Below are 24888 nucleotides of genomic sequence, written 5' to 3' on the forward strand. Positions count from 1 at the left end.
CTCTACTACATCACTCTGGATGGGACTCCACACCTGTAACCTGGTCGGGATGCCTCTACCTCTACCAATACACTTATTAAAAGGTGTGCTAAATGTCCCTTGGAAGGAGCTCATTCTCAAACTTCACAAAAAAAAACTTACAGGAAAAAAAAAAGCACAACAATTGCAAAACAGCAGCTCAGACAATAAACACACAATTTAAAGAACGGGGTCGACACACCGTCCACCGAGTGATGGGATGAAGACACTGTGCAGCATCGCGGTCCCGGTCCGAAGTGGAGAGTCACTTGTGATCGACGGGTCACGGCACCAATGTGACGGGTGTCACAACAGTGACTGTCTTCATCCCCACGATGCTGCCGTATTAATGAAGACGAGACGCGTGGATGTGTCTTTTTATTTCTTTTATTTCTGCAACACAGTATGGCAGAAGGGATGGGTGAAGTCGCATGGGTTTCGTCTTGTGATTAACCTGAATCTCCTCGAGATTGTTCTCAAATGCAAAACATTCTAGATAACAAAACAGAATTAACAACGTGTGATCGTATAGTGGTTATTTACAGAAAAAGAGAATACAACACAAGTTCACTGTTATTTACAAGATGTCCCTGAACGCATCATGGGCGGAGACTCGGCAGAACACGCGGTGCGCTTGTAATGGCTGGCGCACAGTTCAACCAGCCACGGACACTCACGGGCAAATGAGACACGACACAAGAAACTAAATATTGTTCAATAAAACGAAATGAAACAATTATTACCTGCAACACAGTATGGCAGAAGGGATGGGTGAAGTCGCATGGGTTTCGTCTTGTGATTAACTGCGATAGAAAAGCGCATATTCCTAAATTCCACTCGACAAAACGTGAAGTAAATAATGACACAAAAAGTAATCTGGACTCGAAATGAATAAGGGAACTAATTAGATAACACTAGACAGTACAAAAGGGGAAACAAAATAAGATATTGTCATGAAAATGCGCGTTAATCAAGACCAACAGAAAATTGCGACTCACCCTGAATCTCCTCGAGATTGTTCTGGAAACTATGGGCGGGACATAGTGCCACACTGTGCGCCGTTGCGTCACTTCCTTCATAATTTAATAATCTAAGCGCACAACTCCGTTACATATATATATATATATACTCAAAGTCTAAAGTTAATATAATCGGAGATGTGAAATTTCACATTATAACGTCATAAAGTACTTTTTTCTTGCTGCTGTCGCCAGAAAAAGGTACAATGTTACAAAACATGCTCAATCAATAAGACGTATAATTATGACACATCCTGTCTTGTTTCTCCTTTCCGTGTAATATTTGAGACGTGATAGAACATTTGTCCGAGTTCCGACATTTAAGGTTCAGTGAATGCCGCTTGGCTGAAATTGGTAGCCAATTGGAAGGCACAATCCAAGATTCCGGAGGCCAGATAATCGGAGACCTTTGTTTTCAAATACATGTGGTTTCCGTAATAGGATTAGTCATTATTTACACAAATATGAAACGATATACATTTTTAAAGTAATTTTTAATATTTCACTTCAGAAAAAGAAGCTGTAGCAACATGAATTTCCATCTAAATTATCGACTAACATGCATCGTTTTTCAATACGCGCATCATTGTACATCAAAACAAACGCTCAGGTTTACGTTGCGATGCATTTCGTCTGACCAATCAGACGTGATTTCTGACGCAAGCAATATACTCCCGCCAATTCCAAGGAGGAGCGCGAGGCAGGCTGCAGCGGGGAAGTCGCGGAGGTACAGTGCTGCAGCCGAAATTCGTGCTAGTTCAGGGGACGCATATTCGTGATTCATGTTGGCTATTTAGTGGCAGACGGTCAAGTTCCCCCTTCGACCGGGGCTGTTTACGTGGTGTCACGACGAGATTTCATCCAGCGGCGAGCCCCCCAGGTTAGTGGTTCAAGGATGTTGGCGGCGGAGGCACCATCAGCCGAAGGGCACTTGGGAGCTTCCACTCCCCGTAGACGAGGTATGCTAATGTCACTAGCTTGTTGAAGTGTATACTAAAATACGTACCCGTGTACATGTCATTGTGTGCGCTTTCATGATATAGAGTGGTACACAACAGTTTTGTAACTTAGAAATATGTCTACTTGTTTAGCAGTTTTGCCTAATGTTGCTTGGGCCTCGGGTAAATGCTAACTTTTCGCCGCCTTGCAAACGGTTAATAAAACTTGTTCAGACTTGTCAATTAAACGCTTACGTGAAACTCAACAAAATACAACGCGGTCCAACTAGCCGGGCCCAGTTCACTTCGCTGTCCACACTTGGCCTCAGCCTTCTTGACACCGGCAGCCGATACTCCCAGGCCCCTCGCCGTTCGAAGGTGCTCAAGTAGAGGATGATCCAGCTGGAACCGCCGCTGTCTGATTGGCCTTTTTGGGCTAGCTTTGCTAAGCTAAAAGAATCTAGATTGAATTCGCTTACCCAAACTGCTACATTTTGTCATAGACAAACACTCTTAAATTGTCGTCTCGGACTTATCTTCTGCGAAATGTAAAGCATATTTATGGCTTTTCCTCACGCTCATATAGACGGGTTTTTTTGCCTCGAAGCGTCAATGGTGTGTAGGTCTATTGATGTTTTTACACCAGTGGGTAGCGGGAGAACAAACCACATCACACGATTTGGAGCCAAATGTCCACCATTATTCATGTGAATGATTATGACGTGTATTTCAACCTGTCTTGAAAAGCCTAGTACAAAACTGTCAAACCAACCAAATGTTAGAGCCAACTATGCGGTTTAGTATAATTATTATCCATATAAAAGTCTTCACATATGTATAATAAACTATCAGTGCTCTGCAATGTCTGTGGGTTTTAAGTGTTTTGACAGAGGGGGGAATTATTTGAAAATAAGATGTTCTGATCATGATCAATTCCAGTTTTTGTTAAATGTTTTCTAATGACAATCTTATTGATGAAAAGGTTTTTTCAGCCATCATCTGTACTTCTTTGAAGGTGTCGGACGTTTCGCTTCTTATCCAAGAAACTTCGGCAGCAAACTAAAGTCTTACTGGTAGTTTAGGCCCTATATATATCCCTACTGTCCAGACATGGGGGTGCCGGACTCTGCTATGATAGGTCCCTGCTCTCAGGTTGGGGGGAGCAGAGGACTACTCCCTGCCACTCCACTGATTGATCCTATTGTCCTGACTAACGACTGGCCTGAATGCCCCACTTCCACCGGTATCACCTCATCAGTATTCCTAATCCTATTTTGCCTACGTAGGCTGTTGTACGAACGATCCAAATTGAACTACCAGTAAGAGTTTAGTTTGCTGACAAAGTTTCTTGGCTAAGAAGCGAAATGTCCGACACCTTCAAAGAAATACAGATGACGGCTGAAGAAACCTTTTCATCCATGGACCACTCCTGAGAGCTTACACATGCGACAATCTTATTTTTGTTTTTTTTGTTTCAGGTATGGATTGTAAACCAAATAGTGCCAACAAGAAACTTGTACAAGGTAAATTTGGACAAATATGCTTCTTCCATGCATCGTTTTTGAGTTGACATTTTTTGAGAGGTCGCTTTGTAATCCGTGTTGAACAGTCAGGGATGTCCAGAATTCAGTTGAATCGAGAATTGACCCTAAAGTCCAATTTATTTCTCAAAGTGGATTTGAGGCAACAGACAGTATGCAAAATGGCAAGTCATATTGCAGGAAGTAACTTGGAATATCATAAAATTCAACATACAAAATTAAAGTGTATTTAACAATGAGACAACTTTAGAACCCCAAGTAGATGTTTTTAATACAATGCTAAAACAGCATTTGTTTTGTTTTGTTTTTTGTTCGCATGCAGCTTGCCTCCCCTTCAAGCGCCTGAACCAGGAACCAAATGAAAACAAATCATCACCAAAGCGCCCCCGTGCACACCTTTGCCCTGAATCCGGGGTCTCCGACAGGGAAAATGACATTGAGTCTTCTCCGGTCACCTTGATCAATAGACCCCCCTTGGTCAATGGTCGCGGGCCCCTTGATGGCTTCCTCAGCAAAAGGCGCCCTTCAGCCTCAGATGAGAACATTATAGATCTGACCAAGGACAGGCCATCTCCGATCAAGCGTCAAGATCCTTTCCACACCCCAAGCCCCACATTAAAAGACAGACGACACAGGGACACAACTTTGTCATGTGAGAACTCCAGATGCGTCGATCGTGCGTCTGACGCGGAAACGTCAGACTGCACAGAAATCCCAGAAAATAAAGATGACGAGGCGGTGGCTGAGGTGGATGGGATCTTACCGCTTGATACGACACAGGAGACTGACAGCGACCCAGAAGAGCAGAATGCATCGGGGAATGTTTCTGGTGTTGGCAACAAATCAAGGCTATCAAATTTGTCAGGAAGTTCAATGAACGAGAGCTCGCCTGAGAGGACGAAAATGGACGAACACACGCCCGCCACCACACCTACTACAGTACGTGCTCGCATGACCACGTGCCTCTCACATCATGTCCGACCAAAGTGCTTGTTCCAAAATAAGCAGCTTGCAGTGTAGAAAATGTAATGGTCCCTGTAGACAGCTGTTAATTTAAGATCTGTACTCAACATTCAAACGGAGTTTCAAAGGAATACAATGTACAGTAGAATCAAACAAAAAAATTCAAATGCAAACTGTAAACAGTGTAAAATAAGTTCAGATCTGACCTGCCATGGTAATTTTATGATGAATCCAACTTCAAAGAAACTATTGCAGTCCACAAATGGGTCATTTTAGTTTACGTTTGTGGGATCACCACATATTTTATACATTGTGAGTATGGGCCATTGTGTGAGACAGTTTTCCTCCACGTGAACTGCAGCGTAAGGTGTTGTGTAATTTTATTCAGAATCAGAATCATCTTTATTGCCAAGTGTGTAGAACACACAAGGAATTTGTTTCCGGTCGAACACGCTGCACTAGTATCATCATCAAAAAAATTGCAAAGAGGCACTATACAGTTCAATTTGGGCTACTGTTCAATGAGTTAATGGATTAGGGGAAGAAGCTGTTTAAATTTTATTGTAGTAACAATTAGAATGCAGATTTGGACTGGAATGAATTTACCTTTATTCGTCTCGCAGGAAAGAAAGAAGTCGAAAAACAAAATACAGGAGCTGCTGGACAGGCAGCCACTCGTGGCGCCATCTTGAAGTCAAAAGAACAAAAACATTTCAATGCTGACTCGTGAGAAAAATTGAGCAGTCAATTAAAAGGCTAAGTTGGGATCTCTGAAGAGTTCCCTCAATTGGTGTTTGCATCAAAAATTATTGTAGAATTTCAACTCTTGTGATGATCTGAGACTTGTATGGTCAGTTGCATAAAACAACTGACGGCGGTTATAATACAAACCTTTTTTTCCCCTTCTAGGAGCTTACACCCACTACTAAAATCTCTGTTCATAACAAGAGCATAAAAAGACGTTCTTTAAAGGTGAGACTCCACGGGTTGTGTACTTTCTCAAAATGATTTTACACTCATGTCTCTTCGGTATAACTTCAAATTATCTCTGTGGGGGAAAAAAAATCTAAATTCTTGTTTGGTCCCCCTTTCAAGAGCCTTCAAAAGCAAGAGGAGAGGCTACGCCTACGTCAGGAAAAGGCACAGCGAAAGGAAGAGGCCAAGGCAGCCAAGGAGAAAAAGAGGGAAGAGAGCCGCAAGCTGAAAGAGGAGCGCGAAAAGGAAAACCGAGAGAAGAAGGAAAGGGATGGACAAGAGAAGCGGGAGAAAAAGGAGAAGGAGGAGCGTGAAAAGGCAGAGAAGCAAAAAGTGAAGGAAGAGAAGCGCAAATCCAAGCTGGAGTGAGTCGCGTCGTTGCAAAGTTTGAGGGTCTTGTTGTTTTCGCTGCTCCGTGTTAAACGACTTCCTCACGCAGAGCCAAGCTTGAGGAGAAACGTAAGAAAGAAGAGGAGAAGCGGATAAAGGAAGAAGAAAAGCGGGTGAAAGAAGAGAAAGATGTGAGTTCTTGCCAAAGGTTCTGGGCTCTTTGTTGCAATCAGACTACTACTTTAATCAAAAGCATTGATCCAACTGTGATATTTTAGGCACAAAATGGCAAATTTACGGTGGTTTATGATTCATGCACTGTGCTTTATTTTTAGCGTCTCAAAGCAGAGAAAGCAGAGATCACAAGATTTTTCCAGAAACCCAAAATCCAACAGGCTCCAAAGGTGAGTTGAGCTCTACGTGACTCTGTAACCTGTTTTAAAACAAACCCCTTGAATCCTCTCTACGTGTCAGACCCTCGCAGTGGCTTGTGGGAAGTTTGCTCCGTTCGAGATCAAGGACAACATGTGTATGGCACCGTTGTGTCGTGTACAATGCGAAGAGTCTAACCTGGAGGAACTGGACCGTTGTTTGTCGCGGCCCAGTCACGACCCGTGTTCACTCAAGGACTGGATCAGCCAGAAACCTCGATGCTCCGGTGCCACCAGACCAACAGTGATAAACCATGATGGGTGAGACAAATGGTGGAATTTTATTGTTGCCCTTAGAGTTGGAAAAAAAAATGACTACCATATTTTACAGTGTATAAGACCTACCCCCAAGGAATGGTGTATTTTCAAACATTTTTCATATATAAGGTTCACCGGAGTGTAAGGTGCACCTTCAATGAATGAATGAAAAAGGTTTTCTAAATATAATATATACAGTAAAGTCTCGTTATATCGATATTCAAGGGAGTCCGAAAAAATATCGATATAACCGGGACTATCGATATATCCGACCCTGTTTGCATGTAATTTTCTCCGTGCGTGCATAGAAATAGTATCGATATAACCGGGACTATCGATATATCCGATATCGATATAACGAGACTTTACTGTAAACGGTTTCCAAATATAAGGCACACCACATTATAAGGTGCAACAGTAGAGGCTGGGGTTACACACTACACTTCTACAAGGTGAAATGGAGTCCGTGACTGCTGACAGTAGTTTCGAGTCCTGTTGTGGCTCAATATTTTTTCACATATAAGGCGCAGGGTCATCTTTTGAAGAAAACGAAGGCTTTTGGGTGCGCCTTATACATTATTTGGAAACATTTAAAAGCTAATTGTTTCTTGGTGCACGGAAGAATAGAACGTACCTACTGGATATGCATTGAGCTGTACATAAAACCACCATTTAAAGAGACCCATGATGGGGAACGTGCCCAACCTTCAAGTGTAAAGTGTAACAACCATATAAACATATTAGAGAGTAAACTGTTAAGGTTACTGGATGGCAACGCAACAGTACACACTGATTTCATGCAAGGTCTGAAGAGCAAGTGATAATTGTCCCGTTATAAGTGATGTGATCTCTGATGCGTGTTCACAAAAGTATTCCAGAATATTAAGGCATCTGCAAACATTTTTAAAATTTGAAAACATATACAGCAGGAGTGTCAAACTCCTTATTTGCCGAAGGCCGTTATGAATTTGGGGAAATCATTAGAATGTTTCATCTCCTCCACATATTACATACAGAAGACACAACAAATTGATGAATAACTAGTTTTCAAATCTGAAGTCAAGAATAATGATTTATTGTGGTTTACATAGGATAATTTCAAATTTTGGTTCAGACTTTAGCAAGCATCATGGCACTTGACAGTCTTGATTTGCTTTAGCGGGCTGAATACAATGATGAAGCTGGACAGAGTTGGCCCCCGGGCCTTGACTTTGACACTGTGGTGTACAATATCTCTCTTCTCAAAATGATGTTTGTGTTCTTCTCAGTGATTGTATAGCCATGGATGGGCCCAAACCAGAAGGTGTACCCGATCGGAAACTTTACGGGCCTATGAAACTATTGCTGTTTCACGAGAACCACCGTCCAGCCTACTGGGGCACTTGGAGGAAGAGGAGTTTGCACATCTCGCCGCGCTGCCCCCTCCGGAAAGACATGGTAAGAACACATTCTACTCACAGTAAGCGAATCAAATGTTTTGTCATCATAGAGTGAGCTCATTTTATGCATGAAACATTTCTGAATTGTTGCCCCTACCTTTGGACAACAGGATTTGTTGGACTATGAGGTGGACAGTGATGACGAATGGGAGGAAGAAGAACCCGGGGAGTCCCTCTCACACAGTGAAGGGGTGAGTTTGGGCTGTGGCTGGACAATAATAATTTCATATCAATATATGTCTTGATAGGCACATTGTCGATGCCTTTCATAAAATGTTTCATGGAAGTAAGGCCAACTCCCACATTGGTCATGTTCGCTACGGTTCACATTTTGATTTGTCCCACAATTAGCACAAAAGCCAGTTTTGAGCACTCCAAGTCATTCACTGGTCGTTTGCTGAGTGCGGCAACACAAAGATGGCATATGCTCACCGAGCCAAAGTGTGCCTTAACCGTGTTCAAATAAATCGTCTCAGTGCAGTTCTATTGTTTAAGCTAACGCCTTAGGATGGTTACAAGATCGAGAACTCCACAATTGACATGAGGTCAGTTTGGCCTTGTTTGGTTAAGAAATAAGTTGATCCTAGACAGCATGGCTTGAATAAGGATGTTCGCAACCTGCCTGGCTGTTTCGTGTCGCTAAATTAGCGGTCTACGTACAATCAACTCTTTCACCTGCACAGTACCGGTAAATTTTAGATCAAAATGGCTGCCGGTGGGCAGAGTACTTCGAAGACCTCAACTCCACCAACACGCCTTCCTTGGAGGAAGCAGTGTCTGGGGACTCCGAGGTGGGCTCTCCGATCTCTGTGGCTGAAGTCACCGAGGTGGTTAAAAAGCTCCTCGGTGGCAACGCCCCTGGGGTGGATGAGATCCGACCGGAGTTCCTAAAGGCTCTGCAACGCCTCTGCAACATTGCGTGGTAATCAGGGAGAGTGCCTCTGGATTGGCAGACCGGGGTGGTGGTCCCCCATTTTAAAAAGGGGGACCGGAGGGTGTGTTCCAACTACAGAGGGATCACACTCCTCAGCCTCCCTGGAAAGGTCTATTCAGGGGTCCTAGAGGGGCGGGTCCGTCGGAAAGTCGAGCCTCAGATTGAGGAGGAACAGTGTGGTTTTCGTCCCAGCCGCGGAACAGTGGACCAGCTCTACACCCTTAGCAGGGTCCTCGAGGGTGCATTGGAATTCGCTCAACCAGTCTACATGTGCTTTGTGGACTTGGAGAAAGCGTTTGACCGTGTCCTTCGTGGAGTTCTGTGGGGGGTGCTTTGGGAGTATGGGGTGCAGGAGCGGCTGATACCCTATACGACCGATGTCAGAGTCTGGTTCGCATTGCCGGCAGTAAGTCGGCATCGTTTCCAGTGAGGGTTGAGCTCAGCCAAGGCTGCCCTTTGTCACCGATTCTGTTCATAACCTTTATGGACAGAATTTCTCGGCGCAGCCGAAGCGTTGAAGTGTTCCGTTTTGGTGGCCTCAGTATAGCATCTCTGGTTTTTGCAGATGATGTGGTACTGTTGGGGCCTTCAAATCGAGCTCTCCAACTCGCTCTCGAGCGTTTCACAGCCAAATGTAAAGCGGCTGGGATGAGAATTGGCAGGGGAGGAGATTTTGCCTCAAGTGGAGGAGTTCAAGTATCTGGGTGTCTTGTTCACAAATGAGGGTGTGAGGGAGCGAGAGGTCGACAGGCGGATCGGTGCGGCGTCTGCTGTGATGCGGACTTTGTACCGATCTGTCGTGGTGAAGAAGGAGCTGAGCCAAAAAGCAAAGCTCTCAATCTACTGGTCGATCGTCACGAGCTGTGGGTTGTGTCTGAAAGAACGAGATCCCGGATGCAAGCGGCCGAAATGCGCTTTCCCCGTAGGGTGTCCGGGCTCTCCCTCAGAGATAAGGTGAGAAGCTCGGTCATCCGGGAGGGGCTCAAAGTCGAGCCGCTTCTCCTCCACATAGAGAGGAGCCAGATGAGGTGGCTCGGGAATCTGATTAGGATGCCCCCAGGATGCCTCCCTGGTGAGGTGTTCCGAGCATGCCCCACTGGCAGAAGACCCCGGGGACGACGCAGGACACGCTGGAGAGACTATGTCTCCCAGCTGGCCAGGGAACGCCTCTGGATCCGCCAGGACGAGCTAGAAGAAGTTGCTGGGGAGAGGGAAGTCTGGGCTTTGCTACTGAAGCTGCTGACCCCGCGACCCGACCCCGGATAAGCGGCAGAAGATGGATGGCTGCCGGTGAGATGAAATCCGGCAGTCTGACAAGTTGCAAAGTTGACTTTCCGCCCTGAGATCATGTTGTTATGGTCACAAAATATGTAATTGCCTTGGAAACTGTCTTAAATTGTCTTAAATTGTCTTGGATATGTTAAGATTTAAGTTTCAAGTGGTCACACCCCTTTCCAGGAGGACGAAGACGAAGGAGGGGAAGGCGATGACGACAATGATGGGTTCTTCGTTCCTCATGGCTATCTGTCAGAGGATGAGGGGGCACTCGAGGAAGCGGTATGCTGGTCAAAAGCAGCCTTTTTGGGGGGGAAGGTTCTTTTAAACAGGATGTTCTAAACGCTCTGCTCCTCTTTAGGATGGCGGTGACCTGGAAAGACAGAAACTACAGCAGAGACTGAAAGCCAGAGAGTGGGAAGAACGGATGTCTACTAAGAACAAGATGAAAGTGTTGCAGCCGGTGGTGAGGGGCTGCCTCTGGGAGGGTGAGGGGCCAGTCTCAGATCTTCTGCAGTTATATGCTGCATGCCTCATTGAACCTTTACCCAAGACTGACATGAGCCCAAGCCCACAGGACCAGATGGAGAAGTGCACCAGAGAATCACAATGTAAGTGTGAGGTGTATTCCTTCTTAATTATTTTATGAAAAAAAAAAAACATTTGCCATGTACTTGATTGCCTTTTGCCTCTTCAGTGCTTGGTCAGCTGTTGCCGCTGCTGCACGGCAACCTGAACAGCAGCAAAATGATCATCACGGAGTTTCGGGAATTTTGCCGGCAGAAAGCAACATGCTCCACACCACCTTGTCAACTCTCCAGCCCGGAGAGCTCGGCGTATGTGCCCACTCGGTAAGACCATCGTCTCCGTCTTCTTTGAAGCTATCGACTGGAGATTAGACATTTGTCCACCAGGCCCTTTTCATTGAACCCAGCAGAGGCAGCATATTGCCTTCAAACGGAACAATTGAATCTGTAATCTGATCATTGGTTTGCACCGTCATCTGTTGTGACATGTGAAGTGCTTGTTTAGCCAGAATTTCAACATCATATAAACTATGGATGGTGATAAATGACTGTAATTGTACATCCCCCTACATTCTTTTCAGCCTTGGTGGAGGTCTGGACTGTGATAATATTGACGTTTACGATTCCCATTTTCTCCTCAGAAAACACTTGAAGCATCTAATCCAGAACAATGCCGTTTATGAGAAGCGCTCCACATATCGACGCTGCTGCTGGTACGTACATACGGATGTCCTGTCCCGCTTTGGCCTGGAGGCTCTCCCGGTGCCCGGTCAGTGGACCTACTTGACCAGCGGTGCGCGCGAGGAGTCCCGCGAAGAGGCAGCCACGGGCTCAGAGGGCAACTCTCCCTCCACGCCGCAGATACCTTCCGCCACGTCGGCGGCTTCCAAAAGGAAAAGCACAGGCAGCATGTCCATCACTAAATTCATGAAGCGATATAACGACAGGGAACAGGTAACCCAAATTTGATACATGTAAGAAAATGTAAGCACTTTTAGCTCATATCTTTTTTTCCACAACTTTCAGACAGAAGAAATGGAGGCTGACGGTTTTCAAGCTGACACAGAGGAGGACGATGACGATTGCATCATCGTCTCTGTGCAAAGTGGTGAGCAAAAAGTTTGCTCTTGCAGTATGAAGGGCTGATTTCATCCTGCCACTCAACAAAATGCCACAAATAACAGATACCGCTGCCTTTTGATTTTGTTTGTTTGTTTTTTGGAGGGGAGGAGTTGTATACAATTGCAATTTTTGTGTTAATATAAGTTGTACAGTGTATGTTTTGAATTACATAAATTGATCCACAAGCATAACATAACTACTAGTTCTTGTAAATAAATGTTCTTGTAGTATTGGGTGAAACAATCTGCATAGTGCTCGAAACATCGATGTTGATGCGCACAATATACCAGAGCGACCATGTCAACTCCACAATATATCTTTAATATAGAGTGATACCTCATTTTACAAGCTTAATTGGTTGCCAGAAAGTGTGTATAAGGCGAAAAGTTCATCTGCCAAACATTTATTTTTTATAAGAAACCATTAAAGATGAGAATAATCCATTCCCAGGTCCCCATAAAACAATTTTCTACTAAATAAGCTAGACAAAACATGCCTTATTTTATGTATAATAAATGTACAGTGAAACCTTGGCTTACAAACTTTTTGGTTTACGAACGTTACATTTATGAAAATTTTACCTTGGCATACAAACTATCTTTCGGGATACACACGGAGCTGCCGCAATGAGTGATGTGTCGTTGGCGAACGAGCCTGTTCTCCTAACAAGAAAATGGTGGCCACTGTTGTTGTCCTCTATTCCCCGCCCCCAGTCTTCAGTTAAAGCCATGTGATTGGTCAAGAACGCAGCAATGGGGGATGGGCTTACAGAGAGGGATATGACAGAGCTTAAAACAAAAGTGTGAGAATAGATAAATGTAAATAAAATGACTTTATTGTATAGTACATTTTATTTCTTTAATCATAATACTATAGCACATTTATTATCCATAAAATAAGGTATATTTTGTGTAGTTTTAAGGTTTAGAAAATTAGAAAGTAGAAAAGTATGTTTTATGGGGACCTGGGAACGGATTATTCTCATTTTAATGGTTTCCTATGGGAAATAAATTTTTGAGTACACTTCGCTTTACACACTGTCTGGGAACCAATTACGTTCGTAAGCCAAGGTCCCACTGTATTGTAATTAAAGAAATAAACTATAATAAAGTCCTTTTATTTAGCTTTGTGGTGGTCGTTGATGCTGTTGCCTCTTGATGATCTCCGAGTAAAGTGGCCGTGCTTTCTCGACATTAATACCCTCACTCACAATGTCCCCTGCAAGCTGCTTTTCATTAATCTAAATCAACAGAAGTTTTTCATCCTCTTCTATTGCCTGAGACCGTTGCTTAGACAACACAGAAACTCCCTTAGCCACACGTAGCAATGGTTGACTTAGCGTACTGATATTGGGATGCGAAGTCACACAAACGCACAAACTCGTTCATGTTTTTCGATTATCCTTCTGCTCGACCATAATTTTCTTTTGTGTCCTCTTTGGCTTAACACTAGCCTGTGGTGGGTTTCTTTTTCGGTCCCATAATAGCTAAAGTACTCCACTTGATAACAAACACGTCTGCACTCAAAGGCGGCGCTGTTCGACCGTGTGGTTTGGTGTTTATTTGACGAAAACGAGTTCGCCAGCCACCGTGGCGCTGTGCGGTTTGGTTAATCCGCCGAAAACTAGTTCGTAGGACAAGATTATATGTTCGGGAATTTAGTGTTCGTAAGGCGAAAAGTTCGTGAGCTAAAGTGTTCCTAAGCCGAGGTATCACTGTATAAGATTGTGCTATGATGCTTATGTGCTGCTATTTTGGTTAGCCACAGAGTTCAAAGATTGAATTACCCTTCCCACGAGTTTTTTTGGTCACCCTATCAAAATGTGCCACTTGTCCATTGTGCTCTGTAGGGACAGCAATAGAAAAATCCTCCACCGAGGAAAGCGACATGATTGAAGACCCCACGGCCGCTCTCCCAGTGGCCAGCGCTGCTCCAACCCTGACCACGGCCTAAGTAGAAGGCCAGGAGCTTCAACTCTTCCTTTCCCCCGGGCTTCTTTGTCCTCAAATCCCCCCCATGGGTGTAGCCAGGGACATGGAGTGTTGCAATCTGCTCATCTTGGCATTAGCCACTCGCCAAGTGGCAGGGAGCTGCCTTCAAAGGTTTCTTGGGTTTGCTGTTATTTCAAGTTTTGAACAGTTGTAGCGCATCCCTTTTGACAAGAAGGGTCCAAAAAAACATCATTATATGTTTTAGAAATTCTGTTTCTATGTAATTGTAAATAGTCTGCCAGAAATTGAAGTCAGATTAAAGGTTCCTCCATTTCTTTACTGTTGTGCCATTTACTCTTAAATATCTTCTAATCCTCACAGCTCACTGGAATAGCTGCTAGAGTTGTACAGTTTGATCCAGCCCAGAAATGTTTTATATAAACATGTACTGTTTTGCAAGCATACTTGAACAAGAAAAAAATCATTAAAGAATGAAATGGCTGCATTATGTTTCCATGGAGCAAAATTGAAACTTCTCGCATAGGTACAGCAAATTATACACCAAACACAAATCACCAGATGGATTTTATTTGTTACTCCGCCAGGGTCCATCATATAGAATGACCTTGCAATTCTTAAGGAAGTCCAAGTATGCAGCCGTCAGCAAGTACTCTCACGAGCATTGCTTTTTTTGGTTGTTTTTGTGTTTTCTTTTATCACTTTGCGTCGTATGGAACGGATACTGAACGTTTTTCAGTATTTTTGGCCACGGCATTCATCAAGGAGGAGACTGCTGAGCGGTTGCGCCTTTTCGGCAGCACAAATATCCCAGCACTGTTTTTGATTTGGGAGGAATGTTAGGGTCATTTGACTGTCATCGCTGTACAGTTCTGGGGCGATTGTGCTTTTTTTGCACCTGTAATAAGCAGCATTTTCACAGCCTCGCTTTGTTCAGCGGAAAGGTCAGTGCTGTTGGGCAGTCTGCGACTGGATGGATGCATGGCGTGAGAAGCCCGCAATGAGAAGAAAAGCATCGGTGCAGAGCGCCGATGCGTATATGGAACTGTCGGGGCTTGGAATTGAAGTGGATTTACGTGGGGCAGGAGATGTGAGAATCTCTTTCGCCAATGGCTTTGTGTTTGCTTTCAACATTTAGCTTGTAGCAGACGTGCCATTTGACCATGATGTCCCTGATCCACTGGTGAAAAGGATGCTTTGATCCTCTTTTATCTAGAACTGCTTCATACAACAAAGAGGGTGCAAAAAGTGCTTAAGATTGAATCACTGTCTTTTGTGTTGTCACATTATTTGTTATTTAGTTATTTTTGTTGTTGTTTTGACTTCAAAATGGCACCGTGCGAGTGGCTGCCGTTGCAGCAGCTCCTGTATTGTTTTCCTACTTCTTCCTTCCATCACTTTGCTGCTGTGGAGTTTAAATTTCTCCACTGAGAGACTAATAAAGGCTAATCCAATCCAAGTCCAGTGTGATGACATGCCAAATTAAATGTTTTTTTCCCTCTTATTTTTCAACTGTCAGCCAAGTAATAACAATCACTTAGCGAAGCTAGTTGACATCCAATCGTTCTTATTTCAAATCAAATTTTTTTTCGTGTAGGTCATTGTCATTCAGACCTTTGGAAAGAAAAAAGTGTGCGACAAAGTCGCAACTTTGAGCACCTACCACGTTACATCTCATGTCTGCATTTAAAAATGTTCACAACAATGATGTTCAGAAATATGTTTATATGCAAACAGTTTTTATTACAGGCAAAAAAGGTTGACAAATTGCTCTCGCTTTGAAAACCGTGCAACACATGGAGAGCAGCGCAGAAATGCTGGGATCTAATACTTGAATTAGCTTTAAAGTGACAATAACTACGTCACTCTGTAACTCTGCATCTACATTTGCAGTGTTTGATAGAAAGATGATGCCACTGGACTTTTTGAATTCATACATGAAGCCATTAGCAAGATAAGACATTATTTTGGGGTGGGTGAATTAAATTCTAAAAATGCTTGGTTGACAAAGGAATGATGGAATTCAATGTTCCATTGTTGTCGAGTAGACGTTTGATACAAACAAATGCAATTGACTGAACTATATATTTTTTACATTTATCACATGCAGTCCCATGGTGCGCTTTAATTCATCAAGTGTGCATAAATGGGAAGCTAAGAATCCTGCTTCGCACCTGTCAATTTTCCATCACTCAGGTAGTATCTGAAGCGTCTTTCACATGGTATCGATGTAAAAGGTTAACAACTGCTTCATTTTGGATCTTCTGTTGTAGAACCTTTTGTGTAAAAGGAGCAACAGATCCAGCAGTAATACAGCAATACATTCCCACATCTCTTTTTGTATTGTCATCTGCTGTGTGCCGTGAACGAGCGTGAGCATTTGTTAGATGATGAGCAACAACAGCAATAAATACAAGCGTGATAGGTTGGGTGAGGGACAGTTTCACCCCCAGCAGTGCCAGGGAGGAAAGTAGACATGGACACACGGTGCTCCCGCTCAATTCAGGTTGCGAATGGTCTCCAGTAACTGCGGTTTGAGGATAGCTGAGGTTTTGCCACCTGCTGCTGCAATGTCTGCCTGCACGGCTGCATCCCAGGTGAATGACAACAGAGCCGCGGGTACCTGTTGGGGAAAGATACATTAAAAAAAAACATATATATATATATATATATATACACACACACACAATTGACATTCTACATTGAGGCTTCATGTCATAGATATATACAACCCTTAAAGGGCAACCGATGTCACTTTTTTGTTGTTTAACTGACATCAGAAAAACGTTTGATAGCATCTAAAATACCCAGAACACGCAGGGTGATATTTTTAGTCAAATGCAAAACACCAATAAAAATGACTTATTAAAGTGTCCCAAAACTACTTCAAAATGACCTCGGAGATGGTGAGTTTTAGAAGGTCCCGCCCCCTTGTTTGTGGTGTCACGCCAAGACGTCTTGTGTTGCTGGAGAATCAAAACAATGGCTTCAGATTCGGAAAAGATGCTTTCTTGTTACTCATCCAGTTATGAATATGATTCAAATAGTTCTGAAGTGGAAACATAAATGTTTGCAATCGATTAAAGAAGTCCTTCTGTGTCATTGTGAGGTGTTTGAGGTGTAGCATCCCACAAAATGCACAAGATGGCGCCCGAGCTCCGTTGGAAATGGGCTGATTTGTCTGCTGGGAATTTATGTCAACTAGTATCAAATAGTAGTCTTGGTGCAACACACAAGGATTCACCATCGCGTTATTTATATTTTTTCCTTCTAATTTCGCCATCAACACAGATCAACACGAAGTTTTCAGTCCAAACAAAGTACCGCAAAATGCATTGTGTGTCGCTTTCTCTGTCAGGGGTGTTCCAGACGTGACATCACGTGGGGATCATCATCAACTCGAAAACAAGACTTCCTGAATATTCAGCGTGAGTCTTAAAACGTGGCATATAGCTATATGCCGTGGAATCTTTGTAAAATACGCTCCGTAGAAGTCATTTGAAGTGAGTTTAAAAATTATGGACACAACTTGTCCGGAGGCGTCGGTTGTCCTTTACAGGACAACCGACGTCACTTTTTTGTTTCCAAACTGACATCAGAAAAACGTTTTATAGCATCTAAAATACCCAAAACATGCAGTATGATATTTTTATTCAAATGCAAAACACCAATAAAAATGACTTCAAGTGTCCAAAATCTGCAAAAAATTGACACACACATCCAGTTATGAATATGATTCAAATAGTTCTGAAGAGGAAAGCATACATGTTTGCAATCGATTAAAGAATTTATTCTGTGTCATTTTGAGGCATCTGGACTGCAATGTAGCGTCCCAGAAAAGAGGCAGAAATTGGCGACCTCTTGTAGACATGACAGTGTATTACGTTTCCACAGGCTGATAAATTCCTTATATGGAGCTTGGACGCCCTCTCCTGACGCAACACGAGATTTTCAGACCAAACAAGCATTGACGTGATGGAAGGACTGCTACAATGTTTCCTTTTTTCGGTCAGGGGCGTTCCTTCAGTGACGTCACGTACGGACTCGTCACCAACTCAAAAACAAGACTTCCGGAATATTCAGCGCGAGTCTTAAAACGTAAAATATAGCTATATGAGGTGGAATCTTTGTAAAATACGCTCAGTAGAAGTCATTTGAAGCTATTTTACAAATTCTGGACACAACTTGTCCAGAGGCATCGGTTGTCCTTTAACACACATTTTAAATCTTCATCCAACATGTTAAAATTCCATCTCAGATCTTGGCATGACTCACCAGGTGACACTCAGCCAGAGCCACCTCCTCGGACTCCTGCAACTTTTGACCACCGGGAGCGATGAGCTCAAAGGGCTGCCAGCCATCCACCAAGGAGTCTCGCACGAAGCTGAACAGCACGGGAAGTCGGTCCCAGGCGTAGAACGTCCCTGAGGTCAGACGCTCGTGACATCAGTTTTCAGGAAAATAGCAAATGGATAGTTGTGGCATATTGTGTTTTATTTCCATACCCTGGAGCAGGTGTCCATCTGGTAGCCGAATGCGGAGAAGTGTGTAGTTGTACTTCCTCCTCTCCCTTTGTTCATCTCGCTCCCTCATAGCCTTGGTACGAAGCATCGAGTTCTTCTCCACCAAGTCACTCCTGACAACACACACAAGATTTTAAGACTTCACTCGAAAATAAAAAAGCGCCTTTAAAAGTGCGCATTTCAACCTCTGCTGCTGCTCCCTCTTGATCTCCTCTGCGCTCAGGTTATAAAACTCAGACGGCAGCTCAAAGTGGGTTGCATTTTCTGACGCCCGGAAGGCTTGAGGCTGCCGGTCCAACTGCGCTCTGACAGGCTCGCCACGCTGCAAACGATCCCGCCGTTCCTTCATGAGTTCCAGGGCATCAGAGCTCTGCTCCGGCAACACAAGGAACTCCTCTTCCTCCTCTAAAGTCCCGCAACGACAGAAAATAGAGACTAATAAAGGCATATCCAATCCAATCCAAAATAGATATTTCACTTTTTAATATGTTATAATTATTGTTTACAATGAAATTCATTGGCTGTTTGCTTAGCTGAGACTAATAAATCAAAAAACATGCTTCCTCCAAGTCATTGATTTACCTTGACCGTCCACAGGCAACATGGTGCTTGTAAATCCCAGAGCCTGCAGAAATTCTCTACTGCCCTCCACACAATGCACTTTTTCCTAAAAAAAAAACAGTATGAATTATGATCAATTAAAATAACTCATTCGCTGCCAGACGATGTGCAAAATGTGTTCACTCCAATGGCAGGTTTTTTTTTTAATTTTCACTCAAATTGCAGGACCCACAGAATATTGAGTTTTAGGACTACAATTACATTCAATGCAGTGTAAGAAACTTTAGACTATCTTCTTTTATCAGAAAAAAAGTTAATTCCCAAGTTACATTGGTCTGGAATTATCTGAGAATGAAATGGGGGAGGGCTGTACAAAAAGGCAAATGCTGCCCCGTCGTGGGAGCAAAAACATTTCCAGAAGTCTGACCAGCCCTTTATCGGCACCCCCTCGCAATAAAAACCAAAACCTGAACACATTCGGGAATGGCGCTCCACGTCATGCTTTTCAATTCCCGAATAATTTCGGGAATGGCAGTGAACGAGTTAAAAAAAAAAGGTAATCAAAAACGACATGTTATTTAAACCTCCAAACACCAGATGGCAGTAGTCAAGTCTAAACAAGCGAGACACACCTGAAAGACTTTGTTGCTTGGTTTAAGCTTCCTATATTTCTCTTCCGAAGGATTCTTACAAATGTTTTCAACATATCTGCAAAATAGGGAGAAAGAGAACAATGAAAACACCCACAATGAAAAAATATTAATTCAAACAGAAATGTGACGCTAACAAGTTGTGTTGAATGCCTCATAAGTCATTCATGCTGAAGAAATGGTGGAAAACGTAATCAAGGTAGGAAGCCAAATGTTAGCCTAGCTTCTTCAACTACTACTCTTTTTCTTTGTATTTTGACTGTATGTGTGTGTTTGTTCGCCCCACTGTCATTTAAAGGACAACCAACACCATTTTTTGTTTCCTAACTGACATCAGAAAAACGTTTTATAGCATCTAAAATACCCAAAACACTCAATCTGACATTTTTAGTCAAATTGAAAAACACCAATAAAAATGACTTAAAGTGTGCTAAAACTGCAAAAAATTGAGCTGCAAATTGGGGATTTTCAGAAAGTCCCACCCCCAGTTCATTATGTCACGCCAAGAAGTCTTGCCTTGCTGGAGAATCAAAACAATGGCTTCAGACCCAGAGAAGATGCTTTCTTGTTACTCATCCAGTTATGAATATGATTCAAATAGTTCTGAAGAGGAAATAAAAAATGTTTGCAATCGATTAAAGAAGTCCTCCCGTATCATTTCGAGCCGTCAGGACTGAAATGTAGCATCCCAGAAAATGCACAAGATGGCGCCCAAGCTCCGTTGGAAATGGGCTGATTTGTCTGCTGGGAATTTGTGTCAACTAGTATCAAATAGTAGTCTTCGTGAAACACACAATGATTCACCATCGCGTATGTTTTTTCCTTCTAATTTCGCCAACAACACGGAGCAACACGAAGTTTTCAGACCAAACAAAGTACCCAAAATGCATTGTGTGTCACTTTCTCGGTCAGGGGTGTTCCAGACGTGACATCACGTCAGGCATCGTCATCAACTCGAAAACTAGCCTTCCAGAATATTCAGCGCGAGTCTTAAAATGTAAAATATAGCTATATGCCGTGGAATCTTTGTAAAATACGCTCCGTAGAAGTCCTTTTAAGTGATTTTACAAATTAAGGACAACTTGTCCGGAGGCGTCGGTTGTCCTTTAAATCCACCTGCCTCCATTTTCCTCCATCTTACTTGCTTATGATGTCCACGGCCGCCTTCACCTTCTCTTTGTCTTTGTTAAACGTATGAATCATCATGACGGATGCTTCCACCTCATCCTCCTTGAAGCGCTGACACAAACAAACAAGAGTTCAAGTGACCGTCCGTGGCTTTTACACGGATTAAATGGAGGGAATAACTGTACCATCAAAATTGCCTCCTTGATGTGGACTTCCCGTTGGCTCTTTGTGAGAGTGGCTCCTGTTAGCGGGCAGGTGAAATACACGCCGGACACTGAGAGACGCTCTTTTGTAGCAGAGGAGGTTCCCTGGTAGTGATGGTGGGGAGAACTTGTCAGTAAACGAGTATGATTCTCAATTCGTGTCCTTGAGAGTTTTGAAAGGTGCTTATAAATATATTATTATTATTATAAATAGTACGTTGCATTTTCACAACACTTGTCAAAAAGTAGAGTTCAATAGTGTGTGAGGCAGGGGAAAACACCAACAAAATCTTCCTTATCTTTTTCTTCCCTATTAATACATATACAGTGATACCTCAGCTTACTAACGCTTTAGCTCACGAACGTTTCGCCTCACGAACATTAAATTCGCGAGCATATAGTCTTGGCTAACAAACTAGTTTTCGGCGGACGAACCAAACCACACAGAGCGCCACGGTGGCTGGCAGACTAGTTTTCGTCACCCCCTTTCTTGGAGTGCAGACATGGTTTGTTATCGAGTGGAGTACTTTTGCTATTACGGGACCAAAAAAGACCCCACCACAGGCTAGTGTTAAGGGACAATCGACCCCATTTTTTGTTTCCTAACTGACATCAGAAAAATGTTTTATAGCTTCTAAAATACCCAAAACATGCAGGCTAATATTTTTAGTCAAATGCAAAACACCAATAAAAATTACTTCAAGTGTGCTAAAACTGCAACAAATTGAGCTGCGAATTGGGGATTTTAAGAAAGTCTCGCCCCCAGTTCGTGATGTCACGCCAATACGTCTTGCCTTGCTCTAGAATCAAAACAATGGCTTCAGATTCGGAGAAGATGCTTTCTTGTTACTCATCCAGTTATGAATATGATTCAAATACAGTAAAGTCTCGTTATATCGATATCGGATATATCGATAGTCCCGGTTATATCGAAACTATTTCTATGCACGCACGGAGAAAATTACATGCAAACAGGGTCGGATATATCGATAGTCCCGGTTATATTGATATTTTTTCGGACTCCCTTGAATATCGATATAACGAGACTTTACTGTAGTTCTGAAGAGGAAAGCATAAATGTTTGCAATCGATTAAAGGAGTCCTCCCATATCAATTTGAGCCGTCAATGACAGCAATGTAGCATCCCAGAAAATGCAGAAGATGGCGCCCAAGCTCCGTTGGAAACGGGCTGATTTGTCTGTTGAGAATTTGTGTCAGCGAATATCAAATAATTGTCTTGGTGCAACACACAACAATTCACCATCGCGTTATTTATGTGTTTTCCTTCTAATTTCGCCATCAACTCAACAAGTTTTCAGACCAAACAAAGTACCCAAAATGCATTGTGTGTCGCTTTCTCGGTCAGGGGCCTTCCAAACATGACATCACGTGGGGATCGTCATCAACTCGAAAACAAGACTTCTTGAATATTCAGCGAGAGTCTTAAAACATAAAACATAGCTATATGCGGTGGAATCTTTGTAAAATACGCTCAGTAGAAGTCATTTGAAGTGAGTTTACAAATTATGGATACAACTTGTCCGGATGGGTCGGTTGTCCTTTAAGCCAAACACAAAAGAAAATTACGGTCGAGCAGAAGAAGGACATCATTGAAAAACACAAACGGTGTGTGTGTTTGTGTGACTTAGCGTCCCAGTACCAGTGCTCGGCCATTGCTTAAGAACAAGGAAGCTGCCTGTGTTGTCTAAGCAACGGTCTGAGGCAATAGAAGAGGTTGAAAAAGTTCTGTTGATTTGGATTAACAAAAAGCAGCTAGCAGGGGACCGTGTGAGTGAGGGTATAATCACCAAGAATCATCAAGAGGCAACTACATCACAAAAGTAAATAAAATGACTTAAACAAAATGACTTTATTAAACAGTACAGTTTATTTATTTAATTACAATTCAATAGCACATTTATTATACATAAAATAAGGTATATTGTGTGTAGTTTTAAGGCTTCTTTAGTAGAAAATTATGTTTTATGGGGACCTGGGAACGGATTATTCTCATTTTAATGGTTTCTTATGGGAAATAAATGTTTGGAAGACGAACATTTCGCCTTACACACACTTTCTGGGAACCAATTAAGTTTGTTAGATGAGGTATCACTGTACGTTCTTGGTTGTCTAAAGAGGTTATGGAAGATCGTAGCATGCATGGTGTCGCACACATTGGCAACAAATAAAGTTTGATAGTACAACTCAACAGGATTCAAACAAACCTGTCCAGTGGCCGCCTTGTCTTTTTCTGCCAGCGCAGCGGCTTCGGCCTCCAGCTCCCGTTTGACTGTGAGCCGCCATAAATACATTTAAGCTGAATATTTCTTTTATTGAAAATGTGTTAGTTTGAAAAAGATGACGTGAATTGCAAATTGTTAGAGGCTCGGTAAGATTTGCAGTCCAAATTGTATGTCATTTATCACTTTTAATAGTCTCACCCTGATTCCTGATAGCATCCTGGGATGTATGGACCTTTGGCCGTTGGTGCTGTTCAACCCTGGCCAGCGCTGCGGCTCCCGCTCGTTGGGATCCCTCGCTGGGAGCATCACGGTTTGCCTGCTTGCTACTGGGGCTCTTCTGCCCTCTCTCAGGTGCACTTCTTTTGTGGCAGAATACAGAAAGAAGACATCTCATACGAAATTGCTTGTACAGTGGCCAAATAGTTGCATCTGTTTACTGCTTCTGCCTATCAAGTGTGAAATTACATACTATTCAGTTATCTACTTATTTCTGTAAAACATGTCTGTGTCTTTGTTCGAAAGTTAAGTTAGTTATAACCCCACCACCCCTGTGACACTGTTTCTCCACACACGACTTGGAAGCCCAGCTGCATGAAGCCCCAGCGCAACTTTCAAGCAATTGAAAGTTGCACTGTCTAAGCCTCGATGTCACACCAGTCCCGATACTGCCCTCCTGATGAAATAAATATGTTGTGTCTCTGTTGGGAGTTAAATAGCAACATTTACAACAGGCGTTTGATACACGAAAGAACCAAAATGCTACATTTTCTATTTCAATTAGATTGGGCAGTAAAGAATTCTCATTATTTCGCTTACATTTTGAGAAAACACGTCAAGACCGACAGCTAACAATTGTACCATTTTGCGAAGCTTTAAACAGAATAGTATTCTCAGAGGGAGGTGGCCATTCGGCGTCGTGTCAAAAGGTTGTCACATAAAAACTGGCAATAGTATCTGTCGAGTCAAGGATTCAATACTTCTTGTGAATTTTGACTTTCGTTCCATTTTGACAATCGCACACATTTTGCATGTCTGTAATTGTGATTATTTTCGCCGTCAATTTATGAAATGTGCATCACAGAAACAGAACTCAACGTTCACCACAAACTTGCAAGTGGCTACGAGTGGGCTCCAAGTTAAAATGGGTATATGGATACGTTTTACTATTTGTTTCTAAACAGAACACCTGACGTCTCTTCTCATTGACGAACATAGCCAGTGAAACGTGTCACGTGACTGAATAAGATTACTGTATATGGGATTTACTGCTACCTAGCCCGAAATTAGAAGCTCTGTTATTCGGTGCATCATTATGTAACAACTAACAACACCAGTTAAATCGAGTGTTCTACGCGGAACTACAGTATAAAATAAAGCTGATCTATTAAGTTTTAAAGGACAAACACTCACACAATTAGAATGATGGGCTAACGTTTTAGCCGCTCGGTTACCTGGTGCGACAGAGATTGTGCGAGGGAAAAAAGTTCAACTTTTACCTGCTATCTTCCGTTAGCTTCTTCCCAGGGCCCGCCGATTTAAATTTAATGTCTTTCTTCATATCATCGAAAAGCTTCTTCATCTCTACGCACAGGAGGCGAGATCCACAAACAGGAAAAGGCTGTCAGATGTCAACAAATCGACTTCTTCTGTGACGATGTTTACAACGCTCTCCATTGATAATACGACTTCCAGCTCAAGTCATTACAAGTGCTGCCACCGTGGAGCAGAGATTCGCACTGCACTTTATCATTCAAGACTCATTACGGCGGATCGACGCTCGATTTGTTTTCGAATCCCTTCACTTTCGCCTTGCCACTGTCATTTCTAAACCAGTTTTATTAGCCGTGATAAATTCAACACG

The 24888-nt window shown here is 42.9% G+C and overlaps 2 protein-coding genes across 2 annotated transcripts; one reads left to right on the forward strand and one right to left on the reverse strand.

The window, feature by feature from the left end:
- The first annotated feature begins 1490 nt into the window (after positions 1-1490).
- On the forward strand, positions 1491-15178 carry chaf1a (chromatin assembly factor 1, subunit A (p150)). The gene is made up of 16 exons (XM_089001547.1): positions 1491-1996; positions 3454-3498; positions 3839-4455; positions 5389-5451; positions 5575-5819; positions 5894-5975; positions 6120-6188; positions 6259-6476; positions 7742-7910; positions 8023-8103; positions 10305-10403; positions 10483-10732; positions 10819-10972; positions 11290-11602; positions 11675-11756; positions 13620-15178. The coding sequence occupies exons 1-16, from the start codon at positions 1933-1935 to the stop codon at positions 13721-13723; spliced, it is 2655 nt and encodes an 884-aa protein (XP_088857673.1). The 5' UTR covers positions 1491-1932; the 3' UTR covers positions 13724-15178.
- A 259-nt stretch (positions 15179-15437) lies between these two features.
- ubxn6 (UBX domain protein 6) lies at positions 15438-24822 on the reverse strand. The gene is made up of 11 exons (XM_089000700.1): positions 24524-24822; positions 23226-23386; positions 23010-23074; positions 20767-20889; positions 20595-20692; positions 19436-19511; positions 18825-18909; positions 18428-18647; positions 18225-18355; positions 17995-18143; positions 15438-16342 (listed from the first exon to the last, which is right to left on the reverse strand). Exons 1-11 carry the CDS (start codon positions 24604-24606, stop codon positions 16217-16219), a joined length of 1317 nt encoding a protein of 438 aa, XP_088856826.1. The 5' UTR covers positions 24607-24822; the 3' UTR covers positions 15438-16216.
- Between the last annotated feature and the right edge of the window lie 66 nt (positions 24823-24888).

Source organism: Hippocampus bargibanti, linkage group LG07 (genome assembly GCF_051943395.1).
Source record: "Hippocampus bargibanti isolate YZ-2025 linkage group LG07, ASM5194339v1, whole genome shotgun sequence".
NCBI classification, from domain to species: Eukaryota; Metazoa; Chordata; class Actinopteri; order Syngnathiformes; family Syngnathidae; genus Hippocampus; species Hippocampus bargibanti.